Source organism: Zosterops lateralis (assembly GCF_965231275.1).
Source record: "Zosterops lateralis genome assembly, chromosome: 19".
NCBI lineage: Eukaryota > Metazoa > Chordata > Aves > Passeriformes > Zosteropidae > Zosterops > Zosterops lateralis.
In genome coordinates, this window is record NC_139779.1 from 11,372,738 (window position 1) to 11,399,097 (window position 26,360).

Here is a 26,360-nt window from a genome sequence, read left to right on the forward strand (position 1 = left end):
CTAGTCTTTTCTTAAACACATCCAGGGATGGTGAATCCACCACCTCCCCAGGTAGACCATTCCAATACATTATTGCCCTTTCTGTAAAAAACCTTTTCCCAATATCCAACCTATATTTCCCTTGGCACAGCTTAAGACTGTGTCCTCTTATTCTGTCAGTTGCTGCCTGAAAAAAGAGACCAACCCCCACCTGACTGCATGTGTTTGTAGAGGAGGAAAATGAATGAATAATAATACCTTTAATATATACATATGTATAATATTATGATATGTAACAATACCACAATGCTTACCACTTACCTTCTCTTTGCAAGAACTGTTCAATCTTCTTTTGCTTTGCAGTTTAAAGATGAAACCAGATGTGGTTTTGAGACACCTGTCCATTGCAGTGGCAGCTAATGACCAGAGTTACATGCCACAGCAAGTCACAGTGGCAGTGGGAAGGAATGCCAGCAGTCTCCAGGAGGTCCGAGATGTTCACATTCCAAGCAATATCACTGGCTACGTAACACTGTTGGAAAACGCTAACATTAGTCAGATGTGTGAGTCAATAAAGATACCATTGGGATACTGGTTTGGTGCTTTTTGGAAGGTGAAAGGTTGGGGTCAGATCACAGAGAGATGTGTTGAAGTGTAAGTGACACTTTGGGCTTCCTCCTTGGGTCAGAGAAATTGTTTTCATTCTAGTTTAATTTCTAGCCTGTAAGAGAGTCTTCCGAGCTTTTCTTGTGGTCTCTGTAATGTGGGCTAAGGGTTGAAGAAAAAAAAGTATTAAAGATGCAGTTTTAGCGTTTCAGTGAAGACATGGGGCAGTTTTAAAATATCCTTGCTTGCAGAGTGAAAGCATATGTTGGTTGATAGTATCTAGCAGAAAATCTGCTATTTTTCTGGTACTGAAATGCTGAAGTTGGTCCAATGTAAGGCAGGTTTTATGCTTTCAAATAGTGTTATTTTTGATTCTGGTAGCTCTATGGGTGCTATATTGAAATCAATCAATCAAGAAAAGCTGCCTCTTCCTAAGATGGTTTCTGCAGCTTCAGGAATTTTTGTCCCTTCAGTTCCAATGAGAGGAGCTTTCACTGCCACAGAAGTGGGCAGCAAGGATGTTCTTCCTCAAAAATAATCAGGACAAGGCCATCTCTGCAAAATGGTCAAGAACTTGTGTGAAATTTTTTATGTGACTTTAAACTTTGCCTTTAGGCTTTGCTCCTTTCCCCTATTTTCTCCACAACCATTTGCTTCTGAGACACTTCCTATGTATGTAGGTAGGAAGGTACTGGTGAAATAATCCACAACCTATTTTCCACTTTGAGGATATTTTATTACAACTTTTCCTAGTTTCTAGCCATAGCACCTGTAGTGGATCCACAGGCTATTTATGCAAAGTCTAAATGTTCCAGCTCAGAGGTGCACAGTGTGTGTGGTTGCCCACACCAGGCAGTGCTGTTCCATATCTGCTCTTACTTTTCCAAGAGATCCCACACTAATTTATCATTTGGATTATCTGGATTCTTCCAGCTCTAATCTAGCAGAAGAAATAGGGGGAAAAAAGTCTTATTTTATGTTTTGACAGATGTACAGATAAACATCAAGCGTTGCCTTAGTGATGGATGTGACACCAGGATCCACGGGCTGAGGGCTGTGGGCTACCAGAGAGTGAAGAAGGTGGGAGTGTCCGTGTGCGACGCCTCGGCCATCTGGTACTGGTCCCTGCTGACCTCTCTGGTGACAGCTTCCATGGAAACCAACCCAGCATTTGTTCACACCATTTTACAGAATACTCAGTAAGTAACAAACTTACACGGGGTGTGATTTTATCTACTCCTTAGTTTTTTTTTAAAAAAAGTAATTCTGGCTTTAGTAAGCAATCTGCTGTATGTAACTGGTTTCCACTCTCTCCATTAAGGTGTTTAAACATCTTTTTCTGTCTCATTGTTCAGATTTTTGATGTTTTTCTTCTATCCATTTGCACCTAATAGAACAAGTGTAATTCTCATGCCTGTTTCATCTAATTTAGTTGTTAAACCATGACTGAATGGACACTGGAAAATAGATTTTTCACTGATCCATTTACTTGTAACGACTTTGAGCAGCCTAAAATTAATTCATTTTTCTTGGCCAGTATTAATAGTCAATAAAATTAACATCTTCCCCTTTGGACTGAAGCTTCATTTAGCTTAATTTTCAGCAGATTTTTACTTATGTAATGCCTTGTCATGCATTTTATGGAGGATATAGTTGACTGTGCACCATCTCCGTGCAAATGTTTGCTTTGAGCATTTTCTGTGTAACGTTTCCTTGTTTGATTGCCAAACACTTCTGGTCCATGACTTGAGGGATTGGAATCCTAATAAAACCTCTCCACACCCACATCAGATTTTGTAGAGCTCAGTTAGCACTATGTCACCACACTGAGGAGCAGGGCTGTCATTAAGTTAATGAATCCTGTAGGCTAAAGTCCACTAAGCCTATCTTTTAATTTATGTCATCTGTGAAATCTCTTTAAAGTTTAGATAATTTCATACATGCCTTAGACAGGCCCATAGTTGCAGGCTTTGCTAAAACTGAGGGCCTTCAGTTTTGGTGAAGTTTAGATGTTTTTTAGAAATCTAACATGAACACTGCATTAAAATATATAATAGAGAAATCCTGAGTAAAATCATGCTTTCAGGAATTAGATTCAGTGTTTAGAATTATGAAGCAAAACACCCAAACTTTAGAACTGGACAGAATAACTGTAATACTGAATACTCTATCCAACACTGGAAAAACTTCAGTATTGGATAGAATAACTTCGGTGAAACTGCTTAAGAATTCCTGATTTCAGGAGTTATCACATTATCTTTGGAAATTAAAAAAATCTGATTTGAGCCAACAAGTGTCTCTTTTAGTTTCTCTAATTCTTCTGAGGGAGTTTCAAGTCAATTTTCCCTTTATTCACAGGCTCTTGCTCAATTCTATACCAGTTTAAAATGAAGCAGTACTTGGACACTATTCATAGGCTCTTGCTCAATTCTAGACCAATTTAAAGTGCTTGGACACTAAGCTATTTCTAATGCTGTCACAGATTTAATTTAAAACTGCTTGATATGTTTGTCTCATTAAATCTGAGACTGAGACTAGATTCAAGATTACCCAGCAGTCATTGAACTTTCCCTGCCTATTATGCAATACTGTTGTTCCTTTTGAAGAAATTCTCTGTGTAAATAGATTTTGTGCACTCAGAAGCCATTTGCAGAGACCTGCCCATGCAAAGCATGAAGATTCAAGCATTTAATTCACATCAGGAGGTTCTTTTCTCCAGTTCTGCCTGGTTTCCTGACATTATGTTTCATTTTTTCCTAGGAAAGCACTGCAGCACATGCCACCTCTATCCCTAACACCAGGCTCCACAGATTTTTCAAGCTTCTTATCACCAAATGTTTTGGAAGAAGTAGATAGCTTCCTTATCAGAATAACAAGGTGAGCTTGTGTGGTTGATGCAGTGGGAAGTGGTTTAGAAGAATCTGTAAATCAAATTTTTGCAACTTTACTCACACATGCTCTTTTTGAAGTATCTTAAAAAATACAAATATGTCAAGAAACAGGCACCTGAGAGATTCTGTGGCAGCTTGTCTTTATTGAAAAACAAAATGTCCCAAATTTTCTTTTCATCTTGTCATTGTTTTCCCTCCAGTTGTTGTACTACTCCAGAGGTAGAGCTGACACTCCTGGCCTTTGCCTTAGCCCGGGGGAGTGTTGCCAAAGTGCTGAGTTCCCTCTGTGCCATCACTGATCACCTGGACACTCCATACAAGGCTTCCTCACTGATCTCTTCCATGGCAGCAGTCAGACAGAACCTGCTCTATAAATACGGTAATGAAACAATCCTGGATCCTTTCCTGCACAGCCCTAAGGAAATACACAGCCTTGAGTCATTCCACATGTTGGGTTTTAAAATTATCCCAAATCATCTTAATTAAAAACTGTCGCTGAAGTCACACCCTAGCAGCTGAACTGCCTGAGAAGCTGATGATTGATCAGCTTTCTGTGATCAAAAGAAAATCAAGGAGATCAAGTAGGATCAAGAAGATCAAGTAGGATTTTCTCAAGTGAGAAAACATGAACTTCGTAGATCATGGCCCCTGTATAAGGATGGTGATGATGGTGTTTGTGTTGCTTAAAAAGCAACTGACAGGAAGTATTTTTCTTCTTCCAGTAAGACATCTGTGAGTGAGTTAACCTCAGTGAGTGCTGTCTCCTGCAGATATACACTTAAAATACCTCTTAAAATTTAAGAGGCGTTTTAAGTGTAATGTCATTAGCATCTCTTTAGGGTTCTTTTTTTTCCCACTTTTATAAAATTAGTTAAATTTAAGTTTTTATAATCTGAGTATGTCATGAGTATAGAGCTGTTCATGGTCTGGCATCAGGTGATGATTTTGCTCTACTTGCTGTACTTGTTTGATAAATCTGTATTTTCTCAGGTATCAACTTCTGAGATTCTCATTAGTCTCTCATGAAGAATTCTACCCTTTATTTGCCTTTTAGTATTGTTTTTTTCAGTACTTCTTGTCTTGTGCCAAAGAACATATGGATTATTTATAGTTATTGATGTTTACTTTCGAAAATTTTGAAAATTGTTCCAGTTTCCCCAAGGTAGCCAATGCCTTTTGTAAGACAAGTGGTATTTCATGAGTTGTGAATTCCAAAGGGTGGCAACAGTTGAAGGAACATTAATTGTCATAAATTTCATTGTCCTTCTGTCTGTATCTAAAGCTCTACTTTAGATTAATGTATCTCTCATATTGCAATTTCCCTCCACTTTTTGAGTCTGACAGTGGTCAAAATCTCATAGTATTGTAATTTTTTCTTTTTTTTTTCTTTTTTTTTCTGAATAAAGAACTTTAGAAAACTTATTTTACCATTTGAAATGAATTTGATAAACCTGTTGATTTTTTTGACTTAGGAAAGCCTTTACGGCTCACTCTACAAGCATGTGATGTAAAGGGAAAAGAAGATAAATCAGGGCCTGAAAACCTCCTTGTAGAGCCATGGACTGGGGATGGTAAGAGCCTGGACTTAAAATCCATAATATTACAATTGTAAAATCATTTACGAGTAGTTAGATGATTGCACCAAATATAGTGATTGCTAACAATGCTGTATTGGTATTCCATATTTACTCATATATATTTAATTCTTTATATAGCTTTATGCTATGGAAGATTTGTAATTAAAAAAAAAAAAGGTAAACTAACAAACAAAACCCCAAACCAGAACAATATATAAATTTGATTTTGCAGCACTGTGCAAAATATTTCTCATAAACCAGTTTATTGTCAAAAAAAGCCAAGCAAACAAAAATATTGGATTTTTGGAGAGAGTTATTAATATTCAATGTGTAAGTCAGCAGTGAGCTGTCACAGGGAATATTCTATTAGAGCACACTTTGTGGGTTGAAGTCACTGTTAGTTTCCTAAATATTGATGGGGAGACAGTTTGTAGAAATCATTTAAATTCTCACTGTATGTGCCTATTAATTTTCCCTTAAAGCCTCTCTTTGTTACTGCAATGCTTTTATGTACTGGATACAACCTAAACAAAGAGATTTGTGTTTCTTAACCTCTTTTTTAAGGGAAATGCCACCTAATCATTTTTTTTTAATAGTTTATTGTCTTGTGCTGTGCTACTGGTAAATGAAAGCCATTGTGACAGAAAATCAGGCACATTCTAAATGCTTATTTCACACCTCTGTTTGTTCATGTGTATTATTTGAGTTTATTCTTTAGTTATTTTGTGACTTGTCTGCTGTTTGGTGGGTCACAGTTTGGGGGACAATTCACTGAGTTCAGTGAATAGAGCCACAAGCCAAAGTAATATTTGGGAATGACTAACAAACTTTAATAAGAAAATATTCTTCAAAATGCAGTGCTCACAGAGATACTGCTGGGAGAGTTCTGTGTAAAAGACAATCTTTAAAGTAGTCCTTTTTATTTGGAAACATTTACTAATGAGCATTTCACTGGAAAAGCATTGTGGGTTTTTTTCTTTCCCCTCTTCAGCCCGCAATCTCAATAGTCTCTTTCAAACACCTTGCACCAGCACTCACTCAAACACATTCTGTTCCCACTGCTGCTTTAGGTTTTCTTACTGAAACTGGGAAAACCAGAGCAAGTATCATTCTTTCTACTGGAACTGAATCTTCATTTCAAGTGACACAAATCAGAATAAAGGTATGTTGCTGTGAGCTTTTGAAGTAGAAGACTTACTTTTTTTCCCCTAGTGGTGAAATGAATTTGGATAATTTTTATATGAACTGAAATTTAATTCATTATCAAATACTGTTATTTTAGAGTTTTTCTTCACTGTAAGTCAGGGAACTTCAGAAAAAGGAGGTCTTAAATTGTTTGAGGGAGCCACAAGCATGGCTTGTGTAGTAGTAAAGACATTTATTTTATATTGATTTTATCTATATCTTGCAATATATATCTCAAGCCAGAGACTCTGGTTTGTGGTTTCTCTCTGAAGTGTGTGAATTTATATGCAAGGTCTTTCATCTTATCTTTAAAATAACTTTCTGACTCTGTGAATAGCAGATGTCAAGATACAAAGCATGTGAGTTCAGATCAAATGAAAGTATTTCAAATTCTGTTTAGAGACACCAGTGTAATTTGAACATTTGGTGTGACTTATCTGGTTTCAAAGGAAGATCTTGTGATTAAATCTCATGGCCAAGACAAAACTTCTGCAGCTGAATTGACTTATTTACTTAAGACAAAGCAATAGTATTATTTAATTCCCAGAGCAACAATGCATATTTCTATGTCAAAGAGATTTAAACACAAATGGACTTCTGGCAAGTAAATCCTAACTGGAGCTGGAGAGGCAGCTGAGTTGTTTTGCAGTGTAGTGATATTAATAGGGAAATATGATTTCAGTTTTGTTTATTTTTTTTAATGGAAAAAGAAATCAAAAGTACAATGGGAATTAATATGTGGAACTCCAGTTAACATTAGGGTGATAAATACAGTAAATGATAATATTGGAAATTGCGTATATTATTTAAATTCAGTGGATTACAGAAAAATATTTCCTTTAAATGTGTTCCATTTTTCTGTGCAATTCCAGAGAGCAGGATTGTCAGGATTTGGTTGCTTTCTATCAGTTCTTTTCTTTTCTGACTGCCCTGTGTTTGTCCCCCAGGTGAGGCGAGGCGCCATCGGGGCGCAGTGTGGGCTGGTGTTCGCCTACAACGGCGCTTCGGAGAAGTTCCACGCCGAGGAACACTTCAAAAGGTTTGAGAGCTACGACAAGTGGAAGCTGAAGGAATTCAAACAATTCTTAAAAACCAGGTACAAATGGACCTTTTGCAATGTATACGTGGAAAATAAATGTTATATTTGGTTTTTGTGCAATGCCGCTCGAATTGCTGAGAATTGTGCCAAGTGACTTAAAAATGGTGTATCATTTAATTGTTATTTGTTTGATTTTAATGGTTTGATGTGTTAAACAAAATATGTACATAGCTGTTGTTTTCAACCACTTGATTTAAGGGCCTAGTATAAAAGGGAGATAGCAAAACAAACCTTCTATTTGGAGTGTGCATCAATGATAACAGAAATTTTTAATTAAGTTTTATTAAATCAGTTTTCAGAACTGTTACTTAGGAGTAAGGGGAGGTTAAGGGGCTGTGACAAAAAAGATTTTCTTGATTTTTTTTTTTCTTAACCTTGCATGTGCTAGAGTATTGGGTTTGTGAAACTTTCTGTTGTCTTTCTTCATCTTTATAGCCACAATGTGCTCTGAGTTTTTTGGTAGAGTATCAACAGTTTTGCAATGTCTCTAAACTTTTTCTTTACAAAGTGTGTTGCATTATTTTATACACAGAAGCAGTTGTTCATGTGATGATTTGGGAGATGATGATCCTATTGGCTGGTTTGAAGTAGAAGAAGAATGGGATGAAGTTGATGTCAAAATGCAGCAGTGCAGAGTTTCCCAAGTAAGAACCTACAAAACCCCCTTGGCCCAGTCACAATGAGCAGGGGCCCTTTTCTGTGCCAACTGAAATGAACCTAATTCTGTTTTGTTAGGGAGAGCTCTGCTGTATAGAGAAAAGAATTAATAGGCTTCTAGTTAAATGAATAATTCAACTTTTGTCCTCTGAATTTATTATTTTTATCTATATGCACATATATTTATAGCTGTAGTTAAGTGGTGCTTCATGATCAAATTTAATCCAAAGTTATGTGATAATGTACAGATTACTGTTTTGATAGGATTGTTGCTTTACTCTAGTATCTAGACCATTTAACTACTGTGTAGTCATAGCATTTATTCTTTCAGAGTCAGGTTCTTCAATACATGTTTCAGTGGGCAAACAATTACAAAGCATTTCCATCAGTTAGATTGCTGTCCCTGGGGAATGGAGACTCATTTCCAGAATGGCAGAAGATGCTTTTGATTTGTAGTGCTTGGTGCATTTGTAGGGAATGTTGCATTTCAGATCATGGTCTGGAATCAGCTGTTGTAGTTCCCCAGTCTGTCTGCACTGTGGGAATTAAGAGAATTGGTGACATTGTTGTGTCAGCTGGGATCTTTCCTAACTCTGCTGCTGCTTGTTAAGTCATTGCTGGTGCAGAGTTAACTGAGTACATGTGGCTGGCAGGACTTGCTGTTCCTTCTGTTTTGTACTCTGCTCCTCACTGAGAACAGACTGATCAAAGTATGTTCTAAATAGTACATATTGATCCTCTGCTTGCTTTTAAATGCAGCTAGTAATTCCTTAACCTGCAAGAATACTGTACCTGTGGCAGGGAGGAGCAGTGTGTGCAGAATGAATGATCATGAATTTACTAACTTTGCAGAGGTCATAAAACCGTCCCTGTGACTTTTTGGAAGTAGGGAGAGATCAAACTTAGCCTGAATCTCAGGCCCAGTATTTTAAACCTCTGGAGGTGACAGACAAGGGACTAAGGCTTCCCCCTCAATCCTCACTTGCGTGCACTCACACCTTTTAAATTCCCAATACGTGCCAGCTTTTAAACCCAAATCTGGTGCTGTTTTTCTATCTATCTTGATGATAGATCCATCTTTTCTATCCATCTTCTCTAGTACCTGATGATAAAGTTCCTGTGCACGAGACAAGACTCTGCAGAGAGGCTTGGGGTGCAAGGGCTGAGTGTCCTGGGCTACCTGCGGCCCCTGCGAGACGAGCCCTGCAGGACCATGAGCTGCCTGCAGTGCAGGAGAACGGAGGATGACACAGTCTGTGGCACAACTCTGCTCCTGAAGACACTTCATTTCATCCAGCAGCTGGCACAGGACCTGGTATTTTCACTTCTTAGGCTGTTTTTAAGCTTCTGTTTGCCAGGCTCAAAGGAATAAGGCTGCGCAAACAGTGGTTTCGAATGGGCAAAGAAAAGTTGGGGGACTCTTAAAAATGGAAAAAAAAATATTTCTGAAAAATAGAATTCTGTGCATGTTTGCTGAAGGTTTATGACTTCCAATTAAATTAGATGGAGAGGTAGAGGTTATAAAGTCTTCTGGTGGTGGAGAAAAGGAATGGGATCCTAGAAATCCAGAAAGGGGAGAATTCTGTGAATAAGAAGGTTTCAGCATGAGCTGTCACATTTAGACACGAGAATATCCATGAAAGAACTTAAACTGGAATTCATGTTGGAAAGCTGGCTGTGCTTTCCTTTAAGCACAGTGCTCAGGGATTTATGTTTTATAAGTATGTTCTGTATAGAGTTAACTTTCCAATCCTGCATTTTCTTTGCCTTTTTAAGGTTCAGCAGAAGGAGAGTGGATTAAAATACAAGTCATTTTTAGATTTCACAGGCCTTGATTTGCAGCTGTTCTGGAATTTTTACAATAAACTGCACCAAAAGTAAGTTTCTTCTTTGGTGTCTGCTGAAGCACTAATCAGTGTGTGTGTGTATATAAATAAAATATCTTTGTTTAGCTACAGCAGTTTGTTCTTCCTAAACTACATCATTTACATAAATAACATTTCCCTACTGCTGCCATATGGACTTTTAACTATAAAGTTATATAGAAGCTCAAGCTGTAGATTAATTGAGCTGGTAGCTACACTTCCTTTGGCTGTGACTCTCCACTCAGTGGTTTTTATCTAGCTGAAATGGTGACTTTCATAGCAATACTTACTTGGTGCAGAAGAGCTGCTTTTTTAGTTTTTGCTTCTATTTGTTATGTATCTTCTTATAGGCCAAGGGAAGAATGTGTCTTTGCTCAAACACTGCTGTTGCAGCTTCTCCAGAGCTGCTTCTCTGTACTTACTGGAGATAATAAAACTGCTAAACCTCAAGAAACTCCTCAGAGCAAAACAGTTGGTCACACAGAAGCTGCAGAAGCCCTTTATAGACATTTGTGTGAAGGTAATTTTTATTCAATGTATATCGACTGTTTTGTCTGTTAAAGTTTGGGAAAAGATATTCATTCCTAGAGGCCAAGTCAGCTCCTGTTCCTTTTTTTCTCCTTCAGGCCAGTGTGTGCTAATTAGTCTATCACTAGAAACTTTCCTTGGCCCAAAGAAATGGGTTTATAGACTTTCTGACAACGTGGTCTAGAAGCAGCTGCAATAGAAGACTCCTTTTGAATGTGTCACCTGCTTGTACCACCAGGGAATGTGACCCTTTGGCTATAACATTACTGGAGTTTATTTATTTCTGATACTGCATATCAGTATAAATGAGTTCATGAGTAGACTGTGAGGTTTACAGGAATACAGGGAAGCTTCTGGAGCCAGTGAAGAGAATGGGAATTACACATCAGGGTTCATTGGAAGTAGGGTGGCACACTCTCTATTCAAGTGTAATTTGAAGTGTCTCCTGCAAAGAGAGCTAGAGGGAAAACACTTTATATAGAATCTGTCACATCTTGAAAACTTTATTAGCTTTGATGGGTGTCAAGTCATAATCTTCCTAGAATTCATTTACTTGGTGAATAGATATATTCTTTCTTAATATAAATCTTCCTTGCTGTAAGTTAAAAAGTTTCCCCTCGTTTTCTGTGTGTATAATGGGATTGCAAGGGCTTGAAGTTGTGTAGACTAACATTTAATTGAGTTATGCCTCTAACATATTAGATGAGGTCTTAATTAGAACTTGTAATTTTGTTTCCTTTTTGTATGAGCAGTAGTGGATATGGGGGACAGTAACTTCATGCCAATGAAAATGCTGAAAGAGGAAGTTAAGAACACCTTACTCAGTGGAGCAGCAGTTTTTTTCCCAGATAGACAGACCAGGCGACACCAGCTCTTCACCATGATGGTAAACATTGAATGCGAAATTGTTTGTTTAGTGCCTGCTTTCTTTATGCAGAAAAGAGGACAAATCTGAGTTGTTATTCTCAAATAATGCATACTTTGTCCTGTTCAAGTAAAAACCTTATTTTTTTTCTTTGCCTCTTTTTACCCTTCCCCTTTTCTCTCTGCAGCTTATCCAAAGAAAGAGGAGCTAACTCTGCCTTTCTTACCAAAAATGAATAATAGAACACAGAAATTAGAATTCTTTGTCACAGAGGAGGAAAACAGAATGTATCGTAAAAATAAATCTTTTTCCTTTTCTAGAAAAATATCACAGAGCAAGAACATAAACAATCTGTACATCTTGCCTTCAGATCCTTGTGTACCCACTTCAGGTGAGGGGTCCTGAAATTGAAAATATTTGTCTGATACCCCACATTTGTTAATAAGTTTGTATTTAATCCTTTTTAGAAACGTTACTCTCCTGAACAATAATTCTCTGAAGTAATCAACTAATGTTGTTTAGAAAGGACATGCTACTACTCAATATTTTTATTAACTGAATAGCTCTATAAAACACTGGCCAAGGTTGGTGATGAAATCACAGGATATTGCTGTTAGGCTTCTCCTAGGCTGTCTTCCAATTTTTTAAGTAATTGTTTGTCAGTGCTGATGGTTGGTACTGATTTAATTAGTCTGGAGTCATCAGAACACAAACTTTTGATTTTCATTGTAATTATACAGTAGGATCTCTACAGATTTGAAACAAAAAATATTAAATTTCTGATTTGGAACTCCTTGTTGCTGGGTAGTAAAAATATCTTTGTTTTGTAGCGATCAAGATCCAGGTGGACTCTTATTATTACCAGAGAAAGGAGTTTCTGCAAATTTTGACATAAGTGAAGTATTATCAGTCATGGACACCCTTCTGCTGGTGGCAGCAAGAGAGGTAACTGCCTTTGCTCCTACTTCTTTGTCATGAGTTTTGTAGGCACTCCAGCACAAGCTGCTTCCCTGCCACGGATACTGAGGAGCTTCCCTGTCCTTGTACATACAACTGTTCATGGCTGTGCAAGTCAGTAGGATTAGCTTTTCCAACCAGTTGAGTGTTTTCCTTTAAGCATTAACATTTCATCACAGTCGAGTAGGAAATTAATAATATTTTCCCAGTGTGAAATATGTAAGATGTGATGCTTTTCCATAGCGTTGGAAAGACTCTATGGAGAGACATTGGGATACAGGAGGGCTTATTCCATTTTGACAGGATAGGATTGGGTATGTCACTGAGGGAGGTAGAAATGGAGGAGAGTTATTTACATATGCAGCAAAACTGTGCTGAGAACATCGAGTGACTCATATGTAGCTGTTCCTATTTAAAATTGGGATCTATCAAAACAAAGTGCATCTCTTGCTACATGGTGTTACATGCTGCTTGTTATTTGCATTTCAGCTTTTTCTGGGCAGAGTGGGATGATTGTGTCCATCCCAGTTTACTTGGTGCACACTGTGTGTCATGCTGCAGCACAAGAGGCTCCATTACATTCATGAATGCTCCTTATTTTTCAGTGTGAAATGATGATGCTGGACGTTGCACAGCAAGAGAGTGGCACGGTCTTGTCTTCCTTATTCTGGTCTGTTCAGGGCAGCCTCCTCTCCTGGTGCTATCTGCAGCTTAAAGGCACTGATAGTTCAGCCAAGGACCTTGCAGTAGAAATCCTTAAAAACTGTAAGTGCTGGGATTGAATGCAGAGTTAAACATGGTGTAATACAGAACTTTAAAATGTGGTTTTACAAATTGCAGTATAATTAGGGATCACCAAAGGTTGCCTGAGGCATAGTCAGAACTGTCACAGCATTTTTAATCTCTCTAGGAAGTAATTAGTAGGCATATTAAGCAACTTGAAGTTTTAGCTGTACTGATAATCTTACATTGGGAGAATCTTCAGAAAGCATTTCAGTAAGTTTTGGGGTCCAAATACTGAAAAAAACCCCAAACAACAAATAGTTACAGGCTTTCATTTGAACATTTTAATTTCTTAGCATGCCTGGTTTTGGCAAACTCCTGGCTGGCGATGTGTGCTTTCTTGGATGTTTGTAATAGCAAGACGAAAGGAACTTGGTTAAGAAGCTGGATACATCTAAGGGGGTTTTTGGTTTTTTTTGCGGGGTGGATTGTTAGGTTTTATTAATGCAGCAGCTCAGTGTTGAGTTAATTTGGCCAAGTACTTAACAAAGGTGTAATTTTATGTAAAATTACATCATATTTATGTTATTTGTATACAAATAAATTTGCTGTGTTCCTGCCTTACATTTAAAAATGGAATAAGGCTGTTATCTAAAAATTCCTACCCTCACTTGTTACTTCATCTGCATTGATTAGCAGTGTATGGAAACTACTGGATACATGGAGGTTGTTGAAACAATCTTGGGGCCTGCGATGAAGTTGCTCATCACTCATTTTTTCAGTGATACTGTTGATAAGCATAACTTGTTTCCATGATAGAACTATCACAGAAAACTTCTCTGGAGTGTTGGGTGGTGCAGCCTTGGGGCAGCAGATCCTTTCCTGCTGTATTTGTCCTTGTGCACATCACCATGCACCTATAATGTTTGATAAAGTGGATTGTGGGAGCAAATCCTTAAGGTAGCTATTAAGGATTCTTTTTTTTTTTTTTTTTTTTTTTTTTTTTTTTTTTTTCCTCCCCTCTTTAGATGTGGGCCAGTTCCTGTCAAATATCAGAACAATTTTGCAGTCACTCTTATCTCAATACAGTGGCAAAACAATAGTGGAAAAAATAAGTAGCTCTGTCTTTGCTAAGGCGACTCGTCAGCTGGTAAGTGACCTGTGGGGGTTTATCCTGTTCCTGGGTGTCATGGCTGTGAGTCTGGCATTTTCCTCACACCTGTGTTTGCTCCTAGGTCATCTTCCTGTTGGATTTTTGCACTTTAGACATTCCGTACTGTACTCTGCTACAGGGATTCAGCACTTTGATAGAACCACTGAAAAGCCTTTGTAGTGAACCTCCTAAGGTAAATTAAGAGACGGGCACCATTCGACATAGTGAAACAAAAGCAAAATTGCAAGAAAGACATAGAAAACTCGAGTGATTCTGTTGGTGGGCATTGGAATAGAGCTAGCTTCCAAAAGTGTGGGATGTGTAATGAAATGTTGAGTGAAGAACAAGAAACATATCTGCTGTTAATGGGAGATGAGCAAAGTGGTCAGAAAATGCAACTGAAATGAGCAGCCTGGAAGGTCAATAGGAAGGAGAGGATTCTGAGGGTGAAGAGGAAAACAAATTAAAAATAGTATATGCTTAGCATTTTTAGCTTCACTGCTAGTGGTGATGCAAATAAATTCTGTAGTGTAGATGTTTAAATCTGCATTATTCATCCAGACTCCTTTTGTCATGCCTGGAGACTTGTAGTCACTTGTGGGTGAGACAGTCTCCTCCTGCAGTAAATTAGGTGGGTTTTGCTTTAGAAGTGCTTCCTTCTTGTGATTACCAAGGATGTCTTCAGAACTAATCTCAGTGTAAATCAATGCTATAGCCTTTGAAATGCCATTTGTGTGTACATCTGGCAACTTAAATGTACAGACACAAAAGTCTAGTGTGGTAATTTACTTTTTTCTTACCTTGGTATCTAAGAATGCATTTTTGTTGTGCAGGTGGACATGGAGGGCTGGCAGCAAGAGCAGCCTGTAGTACTGCGAACCTGGAAAATCGAATCACCTCATAACTATGAAAATAATTGCCATGAGGTCGCAGTCTTTGTGTGTCATGGGGCAACTTACTTTGAGGTGGAATTTGATGAAAAATGTGAAACTGAAAGGAGGTAATTTCATCTCATGCTGTGTTTTATTCCAGTGCCTGTTTGCAGAGGGCCAATTCATGTTTCAATGTGCACTCCACACGTGCCATTTCAATTTCTTCATTGTCCAGAGCAATGTGTATTTTTGAATGACCTTGTGCTGAAAGTTACCTCTCCTGGCAAATTTACAGACATGCTGTTCATATGAATTTTGCTTCCTTTGGCCTTGATCTGTTGGATAATAATGCTGTGACCACCACAGTTTGTGCTCGTGGTATTTATTTAGCCTTCTTTCTATTGGCTTGATTTCTCTTGGTAGCACATCAGGCTGCTGCTTAGTTAAAGCAGTTGCCAGATGTTAGATTTGACATCTGATTTCAAAGTCCTGCAGGACAGCAGATCTGTGTTTGCTGGGATTTCTGCATTGAAATATGAAATAAATTCCTTAGCAGTCACATGAAGGTGTGGTTCAGAAAGAAGTGACAGGGTGCACTTAGATACAGCACTTGTGAAAATCCAAAAGCAAAACCATTCTCCCCCAAAACTTAAAAAGTAAATTTGGAAGTAATGAATCGCAATTTTCACAGGTATGATTACCTGGAGTTTACTGATGCCAGAGGGGCAAAAACTCGTTACGATACAAAGGTTGGCACTGAGAAATGGCCTAAGGTGAGCGCCTTTAAAATTCTGAACCAAATTATTTATCCAATCTTAGGAACTCCTTATGATTCCTGTGGAAAATTATTATGTAAAAGGATGCGTGCTTTTGTGCATGGGTGTGTTTCTTAGGTTTCTTAGGTGGGGGGCAGGAGATGGGGAAGAAAGTCTGAAATGCTGCAAATAAAAGGAGTGAATGAGTAAAGAATCCATCTTTGCTCCTGTAATTAAAAGACCAATCAGTTTAAGTGAAAAGGAATAATCATATTTGACTGTCAGTAATACATGGGTAGAACTTGCTCTGCCCTTGAAAGTTTTTCTATCACAAGACAAGAGTGGCCCTTCCTGAGGCTGTGCTCTGTCCTCAAATAGGATACTGCTCTTCTGTTTTGTGGCTCTGACTTTCAAAGCTCAGTCATATATAAAATTGCTCATTAAACTCTTGAATAGAAATTTTACCTGCTTAGTTCTCATTGAGATAGTGGGGGAAATTAGATCTGTTTATGGCCAGAACATAATACTGAAACCCCAGAGCTGCTGAAGGGAATTCATTACCCTGAAACGTTCTCCTGTCATGTACATTTGGCAAAATGACTGTTTTGTTGCTCTGTAGAAAGTGACCTTTAAGGCTGGCCCACGGCTGCAGTTTCTCTTTCACTCTGACAGCAGCAATAATGAGTGGGGCTACAAGTTCTCTGTCACTGCTTACGGCCTCCCAGACGTTGCCGTGTCTTGGGGCTTGGATTTACAGCTGCTTGTCTCCAGGCTGATGGGGCGCTTGGCTTCCCGGAGCATGGCCCTCAAATCCCTGCGAGGTGAGTGCCTCCCACTGCTGGGCTCCCTGCAGGGGATTCCTGGTGGGAATCCCCTGGGAAAATGAAGTTTCCTTTTGTGTTTCCATAATGCGAACGGGGAGGACTTGTGTTGGAATTCTGGAAAGTTAGATTTTGGGGTGGGGACTCACGTATTACTACACACTACTAAAATGTGTAGTAATACATGTGAGTCAAGGTGGAGGGCTTTGGGCGTTGTCTGAGTCCTTCTTCTTCCTTCTTCTTCATGGGTTTGAGTGGTTTTCTGTAATTGGGTAAGAAAGCTCTGCATTGTGGGCCTTGGGTGGTCATTATTGGGTCAGAAATATAAATGATATAGATGTCACTTTGTTGTTGGGTAATTAGCACTTTAATGACTTTGGAAAGAGTTAGAGGTTCTCCATTCTACCTCAGTTCTCTAACTTCCTAGTTAGAGCTCATGGCTCAGGAGACTGTAAATAGATAACAAATAATAAACATCCAAGTCCAAACTCGAAACCTACAATTCCCATGTATTAAGGAAATAAAGAAACCAGAACCTTCACAGACATGCTGTGTTGCAAGTCCATGGAAGACATGGACATGTGGAAATAACCTTATTAAGCTAAATTACATTTATGAACTATTATAGTATTTTTTTTTTTCATTTAAAATTGCTCCCTGGTGCTGTCATCCACCCCACACTGGGAGTGTTAATATGGAGCCAACAAACTGAAAAAATTACAGGGCTTGAGACACACATTTCACATGAGCATTTGGTATTGAATGAAATTTGAAGTCACAAATTAAGTTTGGTTAATTCCAGTAGTTAAGTACACAAAGGATTTGGGACTTGAAGATAAGCAAAATAAATTTTAAAAAATAATTTTTTAAAAAAAGTTTATTGTTTAATTTAAGGACACAAACACTTCTCTCTAGCTTCTTAAATCTGAATCCATCCACCACTTAGGAGAAATTAAATAAGGCTAGAGAGTTCTTGCACCAATCCAGTGGTCCATATTTACCTTGGAAAATTAGGCAACTATTTACCTGTGAATTCAGGGAACTAATTGAAGTGTTTGAGAATATTTTCTTCCTTTTTTAATATAAGCATGCTTGCATATAACAAATTAGGTGTTTAGTAGGAGAGATAGCTTTTAAACTCTTTTAAATCAGAAAATTGGTGTAGTTATAACACGTGAAAATGTTTAATTTAAAACCTTCCATATTGTAACATTCTCACTATAAGATATTAACGAAAGGGTACATCAGTTTGCTGTACCATGTTAGAAAAATACAGAACATGGTTAAATTGCTTGTTCAGTCTATTTGCATTAACTTTTTGTTGTATGTATATCCCTGCTGGATATTTAACATTATTTTCATTAATCTGTAAAAATTAAGAAAATTATTTAGTAACTGAAGGCTCTGTTCTGAATTTCTTACAGAATTAGGTAGTGACGCAGACTTGCCTCCTTTGAAAGTAACATCGGTGCTTAATTCCCCTCTGTGGAAACCTGTCTTCAGACATCAGCTGTGTCCTGAGGCACCCCTGGGAGCCAGGCAAAGCAGTGCCAAGCACCAAGACAAAAATGAGGTACTTGTGTTCCCCTGGCATGAAATCCCTGGGTATCACACAGCTTCATTTGGCTTTATGGAATTGGAATGTGCTAAACTCATCATCATTTGTGCTGTTGGATTCAAATATCAAGGAGGGAAGTGTTGTTCTGTGCCCTTGATTAGTTCCCATTCTCATGGAATCATAAAATGGTTTGGAGAGACCTTCAAAGGTCATGTTTGCTCAGCTGCAGTGGATAAACTGCAGGTTGACTTGGGGTTGCAGGTCATTGCTGGGTTTTTTCTCAGCCAGTGTGTTGAAGCTCATCATGTGTTGTGCCCTTCCCTGCAGGCCCAGAACTCTCCCCACGACATCTGCCGTAACTTTCTTATCGACTTTGCAAAATCAGATCCTGCCCAGGACTTCAGTGGGCAAAAATCTGAACTTTTCAAAGGACTTATACAGGCATGTAAAATACAGACCCCAAAGACACATATAGTTGCTGGTTCTCCTGTTGATCAAGCTGTGAACTCAACATTTGCTGCTTTGGTGTATCTCACTCCAGATTTATTTGAGAAGCTTCAAAAATATGGTAACTCTAATATTATTAGATTATCCTAATAATGAAGGCTTACTGAATTTATAACATTTAAAAACCAGTTTAGTGGGGCAATTTAAAGAAGATATTCTGTAGAAAGGTATCATTTAGGCAGACTAGGTAAGCTTTTTCTCTAGAGTGTTTATTTTTTTATTAACATATTTTTTTGGCTTTCAGAGCATTGGAAAAATATTAATAACCATCAAAAGCTACTAATTCTGTAAATCTGTACCTAAAGAGGGTAGTGATGTCCTCTGGGGCTATAATTCAGAACAATGTGGCTCCAGTTATTAGAGGTCCTTGGATCATTTTCTACATTGTACCTTTTCTAAAAAGCCAGCAACAACTTCTGTTATTTACTGTTGGGGTTGGAGGAGGTGTGAGTTATTTCCCAAAATACCATTCTGTGGAAATTAACCCTGCCATCCTCAGAATATGTCCTTAATTTTTCTTTTTTTTCAATAGAAGATAACGTTTTGCTTTTAACAACCAACTTGGCCATTGTATTACAATTTATGTATTTTTCAATTGGTAAAATGAACAACTTTTTGACTTACAGCATCCTTCCATTAAGTTTATTGATATGTTTGAAGTGTTGGATAATAAGGTGTTACTTGGTTTTGAAGGATTTCATTTTAGGTTTCCACTTTTTGTCATAATTCTGACACTAAACATTTTAGATTTTCATAGAATGATTGAGCTGTTTTTTGAGTTGTGAAGTTATGAGTAAAAATGACACAGAGTCTGACTTGATGACTAATGTGGTTACTGCCTTTAGTCATTATGTCTATCTCTGACAATTGAGCTAATTTCTGAGTGACACTGAAAACTGGACAAATACTAATGAGTGTTTAAGAAATCCATCCCACTCTTCTGCCAGTATCTTCATCTGCTGGTTGTGCTGGGGCAGACTAATTTCAGGAGCCATGTTCACCTGTGCTAGGGAAGCCTGGAGAAGGGATACTGAAAATAATACAGGAAAAAAATTAGAAAGAGAGAATGGAAGAGGGAAGACTGAATAAGAATCTTTTTTTCTCCATAGTCATTATCAGGGCAGTTTGAGTAGAAACTGGTTTGTCAGGTTTTTAATTTTTGCAAATTGGTCTTCAAAGTCCATTCCAGAAATTCATAATGTAAAACAGTAGAGAAAAATACATCTCTACAGCTTTAAGTTATTACTAAGCATTTGTTGATTTTTCTGTAAAGTTTGCATCAGTGTTATTACATGCATAGGGGAAGGATTTTATTTTCCATGGCTTCAGGCATCCATTTTGGGAAGAGATGAGAAAGATACTCATGAATTAACTTTGTAAATAAATCACTCAAGGTGCAGTTCATGTATTTAGGACATATGAAAGTTGGCAAGTTTATTCTCTATTTTTCTTACAGGTATAATTCCAAGTATTGACTAAGAGATGAAGGGAAGGCTGTAGCATAATTTTAGTTAAGTAGTTGTATAAAAGTGGATCTGTAAATAAACAGGACTCTTCTTCTTTCTCTCATTTCCAGTCAACAGTGAAGGCAAGGTGCCTTTGAGTGATGAGTTTGCACAAGTATATTCCCTGGCTGATTCCATTAGAATATGGATGGTAAGAACTCTAGGTGGATCTCTATTAATGTCATTTCCTTTAGTACTCTACAATGCAATGTTAAGGAGTAGGATGGAACAGTTTTTCCTTCAGTTACTCTACATTAACTGTTTTCACTTAGAAAGAATATATGTTTATTTTGAAACTTTGGACTTCTATGTTGAAGTGCATCCTTAAACTCAGCCCCAGATGTGTCACCATGGGTAGCTAGGACTGAATTCGACTGAAAATCAGTTAAATCTGTGTTATATTTTAGCAAGAACATAATGTTCTAAATTAGAAAGACTCTTAGATTGCAGTTGGAGTTCTTTGGAGGTATATCACAGAAAGAAGTGTGTCTTAAGCATCATTCCATTGTCTTGTGGCTTTCTCCTTCCTCTTTTCTGCCTAAGAATTCCTGGCAGGTTGATGCACTGAAGTTACAATGGGTGCAGATGCAGGTTAAGATGAGTAATTGCCTTTACCCATTGCATGACAGGTGATGTTTGCATCTGATAGAGCTTGCTAGTGAGGTGTTTTCGAAGGGCTTTATCTCACAACTAGATGTATATATTTTCCTGAGTGCTGAGGGTAAATGAGAAGCCTTCTTTTCCTTAGAAGACTGGATGCACATCAAATCACAAGACAGGGAATTGTCTCAGCCTACAAAGCTCAAGCAGCCCAGGGTGAGGCTGTTACTGCTCTGACAGTTCAGGTGCTGCTCTTTGAGGCTCCAGTTGGGAATAGTAACTACCGTCATCTATTCCTGAGATTAAATTCCTTTAAATCATTACAGTCTTCATCCTGCCTTGCTGTATAGATACACAGAGAGAATCATATTGTAACTATATTAACATCCTGTCTACAGTTGGAAATGAAGCAGAAATCCCTGATGGGGAGGGGAAATGATGCTGAGGACAAGCAGAGCACAGAAGCAAGTGAGGTGAACCCAGAAACTCTTGGTGAGTGTTGCCTTGTGTGTTTGAGCATTCCAGGTGGCTTAGGAAGGCATTTTCCTGTAAACTTGAAGACATTGTTTTTAAAAGGTAAATTAGCAACAGAGGTTACTTTTTTATACCTTAAGAGGTAACCTAGTGAACATTGGATTAATTATCTGGGATTGTGTTGTGCTGTTCTTTGCAGAAAACAGTAAGGAAATACTGCAGGGAGTGACCTTTCACTTGGGTCACCTGGTTCTGAACTTATGTTCATATGTTTTTATAGATATTTCTTACCACATTTAACTGATGCTTAGAACAGCAACTGGTTGTTATTAGAACAAAATGTGTTCTCACTGACTACTCTGTACTTCATATGGTTCAGTGTGATTATTCAGATTTAACATTTGGAAATCTGAACCTAAGCAACCGGTAGCATCATGATCAACATGACAAGAAAAACAGTATTTTCTAGCTGTCTCAACTGAGAAGAAATAAGATAAATCACTTTCTTCGTAAGACTAAGACAGCAAATTTGTTGTTCTGTTGTCATGATTTTATCTCTTCCAATTTTTATGCTGCAGCAAAACTCTGTGTGCAGAAGAGCCTTTTGTTACTGAATTTTTTGCCTGTAAGAGCAAAGACGAAAGATTCTGCCTCAGACAGTTTGGAAGCCCAAGACATGGATGATCCCCAGCAGTATATGAGTGATAAATGCCAAAGACAAGGATCAGCTGTGGACATGGACTTCCAGGCAGCAGAGTCGGTGTCATCCAGTGCAGGAATTCACCCTGTTCCTAAAGAGAGGGGTCAAACATCACAGGCTGATCTGAAAATTAAACAAATTCCAGACCTCCACCAAGCAGAAGCTGCATCTGCATTTCCTAGTAAGCCTGTTGAAAACACAATTTCACAGCAAGAAGATGTGTCATCACCTCCTTCCACTCCTACCAGGAAGTCTCAGCTGGGCCGGGGAAGACTGAGGCTGCTGTCCTTCAGGTCAATGGAGGAGCCAAGACCTCTGCCTACTGTGAAGGAAAAATATCCTATCTTGAAGAACATATTAGACTTTATTAAGGATCAATCACTTTCACACGAAAAGTAAGCAAATTGAAAATGTTGTCAGTTATAATATACAGAAGCTTGTCTTCACACCTCTTCAGGTGGAATCAAATATTTTAGCAGCAGGATAATATGGCAGAATATTTTGTATATAAACAGTTGTCAGACTAATGTATAAAACTTCAGTTATTCACAAGGATGTAGGGGGATTCAGAGAGTACTTTTTCATTTAATTTGCTTCCATCACATATAAAAAAAATGTAAAAAACAGTCACTTGGCAATTTATTGTCTTACTTCCTCACATGTGTTTGCAGTGGCATTTTGCTTTTTTATCTACAATAGCAAAGGCATGGTGTATCACTATTACCAATCCTTGGTACCAAATAGAGACACAAGTTGCATCTCTCATTAAATTACATGGTATTCTGAAAACATAAATCAAAAGAGGGATTTCCAATTCTCAGCTTGTCTATTTTGGGCTCTAGAACATGGAGTGGTGCAGGAAGAGCTGGATTCTGTTTGAAGCTTTATCACTTGCTCCAACTAATACACTGAAATACAGCTGGAAATTCAGATACAAAGCAATTGTGTAACCAGTCAAGCACTTCTTGAATTGTTCTGTTATTTGTGTTGTTTTAAGCGCAGTGTTTTGAAGCTTTCACTGATATTTTTTACTCTCAGTGTTTTAAAGGTCCTTGCTTTGAGAAAATCCCAAGGGCAGAGTATTATGGAAGTGCTCAAGATCATCCGTCAGTGCCTGGACTCTCTTGGGCAGCCACATTGCTTCCAGCCACCCTGTGTGCTTTTCCTCCTAGAACTTCTAGCCTGTCAGAAAGATTTTACAAAGTAAGTAATTGTTTAGGCAAATCTCACCCACCTGAGTTACTGAGTTAGCTCTTGTGTTCCTCCAGGCATGTATATTGACAAGAGTAGAAAGTTCTGCTTTTTAATCCATGTGGATAATAGAAATATGATTAGAGGTTCAGTTTTCAGGCTAGTACTTAATTTAAAAAAACCCCAAAAAATAATAATTTTCAAGTGGAACTTAGTTGCACAGCTGTCCATGCCATAAACATGTTCAGGTCTGATTTCTCTGTTGTGTCTGGCCAGTGCTGTCAGAACTCTGTCACTCACTTGGCTTCTCACTTGTCAGGAGCTTTCTGTGGCCATCTTGCAATGCACTGATTTCCTTTCAGATCTTGATTAGATTTTTGTAAAGCAACTTCTTGATTTAAACAAATGTTCTCCTCTTAGTGCTATGAGAATATTCTCTTTGCCTGTTTTGTTTCTTCACTTCTGATTCCTGGTATAGGATTCTTCATTTTTGTTTGAAATTTCTAGACTGCATTTTTAAATAAAACTAACAACCTTCCCACTTGTGGAGAGGGGGTTTAAGAATTTGTTAAATTTGCACAAAGCATGCTACCTATTATATCACGGTGAATTCTAGGATACTAAACCTTCTCTTTAATTTGCAGCTACTTTGGCAACTTGGAAGGCTGTGGTGCTGAGCTACACAAAGAGATTCGAGAGTCCTACTATCAGCTTGTTTTGTTCCTGGTAAATTCTGTGAAGGGATTTAGTTCAATTAATGACAGGTACAGTACATTGCTTGCTTTATTTATGCAAATTTTTTTTTTTTTTTGCATTCCTCTACACCTCCCCATTTGTAATTTTTTTTTATAATTTAATGTCTTGATTAATTTTGTCTATACTTTCCATTATTTACAGAACTAAATGAGGAGCCTTGATCTTGTGATCAAAACTGCCAAGTTAGCTTTTTATTACTAAAGAAATAAAGAAAAACACAAAAACTTATCAGTGTTAAAAGCTTGACTTACTGCAATTTGTAGTTACAATTCTGCAGCGTGTCTCTAAAGCTTAGTAGTAAAATACTAGAAATAGCAAATTTATTGTGGAATACTTGGGCAAGGGTAATGCCACAAGAAACATGGCAATTCTGCAGACATGTTTTAATGTTAATAATACTCATGTTTTGGCAACATTCTGGTTAGAATTTGGAGGATTTATAGCCAGGTGACCCAGAGAAATGAGAATTTTATGGCTATAATGTCAGTCTCTCTGACAATAAATTTCAAGTCCTTTTTCAGTTTCAAGTGAAAATGTCAAAAAGGTTTCAAATAGATTGAATTCCTGGAAATACCAGAAAATGCTGTACTGTAGAGAAGAGACAAACCCTCTTGCTAAAGCTCAGGCAACAGCATTAGCTTGATCTTAACTGAATCCAGAAGGAAAACTGTATTTCAAATTCCATAGTCTGTACTTGCTAAAATGTGTAAGTTGAATACTTTGATAAATCTGAGCTCCTGCCACAGAGTTACTTTAATGCATAGTAAAGCCTGAAAATCAGTGTGTAGAGATTTTTCTACCCTTCCTCCCCACACACAATTTCAATTCTAGGTCTGTCAACCTTAGGTCAGCTTTAGAGTTGTCATGTTTTAATGTCTTTTGTTTTTATTTAGGTCGTTGCTTCCTGCCTTATCCTGTGTGCAGACAGCTCTCCTCCACCTCCTGGACATGAGCTGGGAGCCCAGTGATCTCTCCTTCTTTGTTGAGATCCAGCTGCCACATCTCCTCATGACAACATCACGGGAGAACATCAGTATCCATGACAGTATCATTTGGTGAGTCAGAACGAATGCAGCTTTCACATTCAACTAAATACTGATTCCATTTAACCCAGAAAGGTTCCTGAGCTTTGTGCTGCACTAAGGATGCTGTTAACAACTATGGCACAATTCTGCTCAGTATCCAAGGACTTAACTAAAATATTTCCATTTGTTTTGCTGGTACAAAAACTATTGCAATTTTATGTTCAAGCTGATCACTCCTGGAACACTTTGCTTGTTTAGCAGTGTTACAGGATGTATACAATACTATTTCTTGCCTTGATGAATGTCAAATGTTTTTAACACCCTCATGTGGCAGTTGTACAGTAGTTGTACTTGCATATGAGCAAATGTGAAGGCCAGAAAACCTTAAAACGTCTGATCAGATCTGCCAGCATTCCAAAAGCTGTTTCATAAGAGTAGATTTTCCTGTTTTTTGCATTATGGTCCCCATATGTATTTAAGAACATGTTATAGAAGCAAGAAGCAGGTGTCTGTATGGTCATTTATTAACAGAGTGAATGGGGTTTCTCACAATTCTGTTATTATTAGCATGTTATAGCAATTTGTTCTTCATTAAAAAGTACAGCTTTATTAAAGGGAATCTTGATAGCATTCAAACTTAATTTTAAGCTTGCTTTTCTTTTAGTCAGTGGAGTGAAGAAGAGGAAATTGCAGACTACAAGCAAAACTGTGAATGGATGGATGAATGTCAGGATGTAATGTTTGAGACCTGGTATGAAAAGATAGCTCAAGCTGACCCAGAGAAGCAGAGAAAGGTGACCTCATGTTTTGTATATTTATCTGCAGAAGGGATAATAAGAGACCTTTAAAAGCCTAAAGGGGATAAAGGAATCTGGTTTATAATAATTTTTATTAGTTGCATCTCTGTAGACTTTCAAGAGTCTAAAATTATTAAAAGATCCCCATTCATTTTTGGCAGGAGAAATGTTCTGATTCCTGTCTGAACCTTTCTCAAAGTCAGAAAATAATCCTAAAGTAACTTGTGTTGATTTATTGCTGCAGATGCACATGTTTGTTGCTCGTTACTGTGACCTGTTAAACGTGGACATCTCCTGTGATGGCTGCGATGAAATCGCGCCGTGGCACCGCTACCGCTGCCTGCAGTGCAACGACATGGACCTGTGCAAAACCTGTTTCCTTGGTAAGAGCAGCAGTGCAGTGACATGGATCTGTGTAAAACCTGTTTCCTTGGTAAGGGCTGCAGTGCAATGACATGGGTCTGTGTAAAACCTGTTTCCTTGGTAAGAGCAGCAGGGCAGTGACATGGGTCTGTGTAAAACCTGTTTCCTTGGTAAGAGTAGCAGTGCAGTGACATGGGTCTGTGTAAAACCTGTTTTCTTGGTAAGAGCAGCAGTGCAATGATATGGACCTGTGTAAAACCTGTTTCCTTGCTAAGAGCCATTAAATAACCCCTCCAAACCCTGTGTTTGAAGCCAAAACACTTTTAAATTGTACACAAAATAAAGTCAAAC

At 38.0% G+C, this 26,360-nt stretch overlaps 1 protein-coding gene across 3 annotated transcripts in view; it reads left to right on the plus strand.

Moving 5' to 3' along the window:
* The window catches only part of ZZEF1 (zinc finger ZZ-type and EF-hand domain containing 1), a 56,890-nt gene that overhangs the window by 8,335 nt on the left and 22,195 nt on the right, over positions 1-26,360 (plus strand). For 2 of the 3 annotated variants that reach the window (XM_083875265.1, XM_083875266.1), the window contains exons 5-34: positions 343-542; positions 1,574-1,784; positions 3,346-3,462; positions 3,677-3,855; positions 4,949-5,047; positions 6,124-6,215; positions 7,186-7,334; positions 7,870-7,981; positions 9,094-9,309; positions 9,771-9,871; positions 10,210-10,379; positions 11,140-11,273; positions 11,573-11,643; positions 12,083-12,197; positions 12,815-12,974; positions 13,961-14,082; positions 14,168-14,278; positions 14,919-15,085; positions 15,649-15,730; positions 16,332-16,533; positions 17,958-18,106; positions 18,419-18,659; positions 20,175-20,254; positions 21,102-21,195; positions 21,756-22,272; positions 22,916-23,080; positions 23,713-23,832; positions 24,718-24,879; positions 25,514-25,643; positions 25,891-26,029. In XM_083875265.1, coding sequence (XP_083731391.1) covers positions 343-542; positions 1,574-1,784; positions 3,346-3,462; positions 3,677-3,855; positions 4,949-5,047; positions 6,124-6,215; positions 7,186-7,334; positions 7,870-7,981; positions 9,094-9,309; positions 9,771-9,871; positions 10,210-10,379; positions 11,140-11,273; positions 11,573-11,643; positions 12,083-12,197; positions 12,815-12,974; positions 13,961-14,082; positions 14,168-14,278; positions 14,919-15,085; positions 15,649-15,730; positions 16,332-16,533; positions 17,958-18,106; positions 18,419-18,659; positions 20,175-20,254; positions 21,102-21,195; positions 21,756-22,272; positions 22,916-23,080; positions 23,713-23,832; positions 24,718-24,879; positions 25,514-25,643; positions 25,891-26,029 — 4,607 coding nt within the window. The remainder of the gene's footprint in view (positions 1-342; positions 543-1,573; positions 1,785-3,345; positions 3,463-3,676; positions 3,856-4,948; positions 5,048-6,123; positions 6,216-7,185; positions 7,335-7,869; positions 7,982-9,093; positions 9,310-9,770; positions 9,872-10,209; positions 10,380-11,139; positions 11,274-11,572; positions 11,644-12,082; positions 12,198-12,814; positions 12,975-13,960; positions 14,083-14,167; positions 14,279-14,918; positions 15,086-15,648; positions 15,731-16,331; positions 16,534-17,957; positions 18,107-18,418; positions 18,660-20,174; positions 20,255-21,101; positions 21,196-21,755; positions 22,273-22,915; positions 23,081-23,712; positions 23,833-24,717; positions 24,880-25,513; positions 25,644-25,890; positions 26,030-26,360) is intronic. The other variant, XM_083875267.1, reaches the window with a different exon arrangement.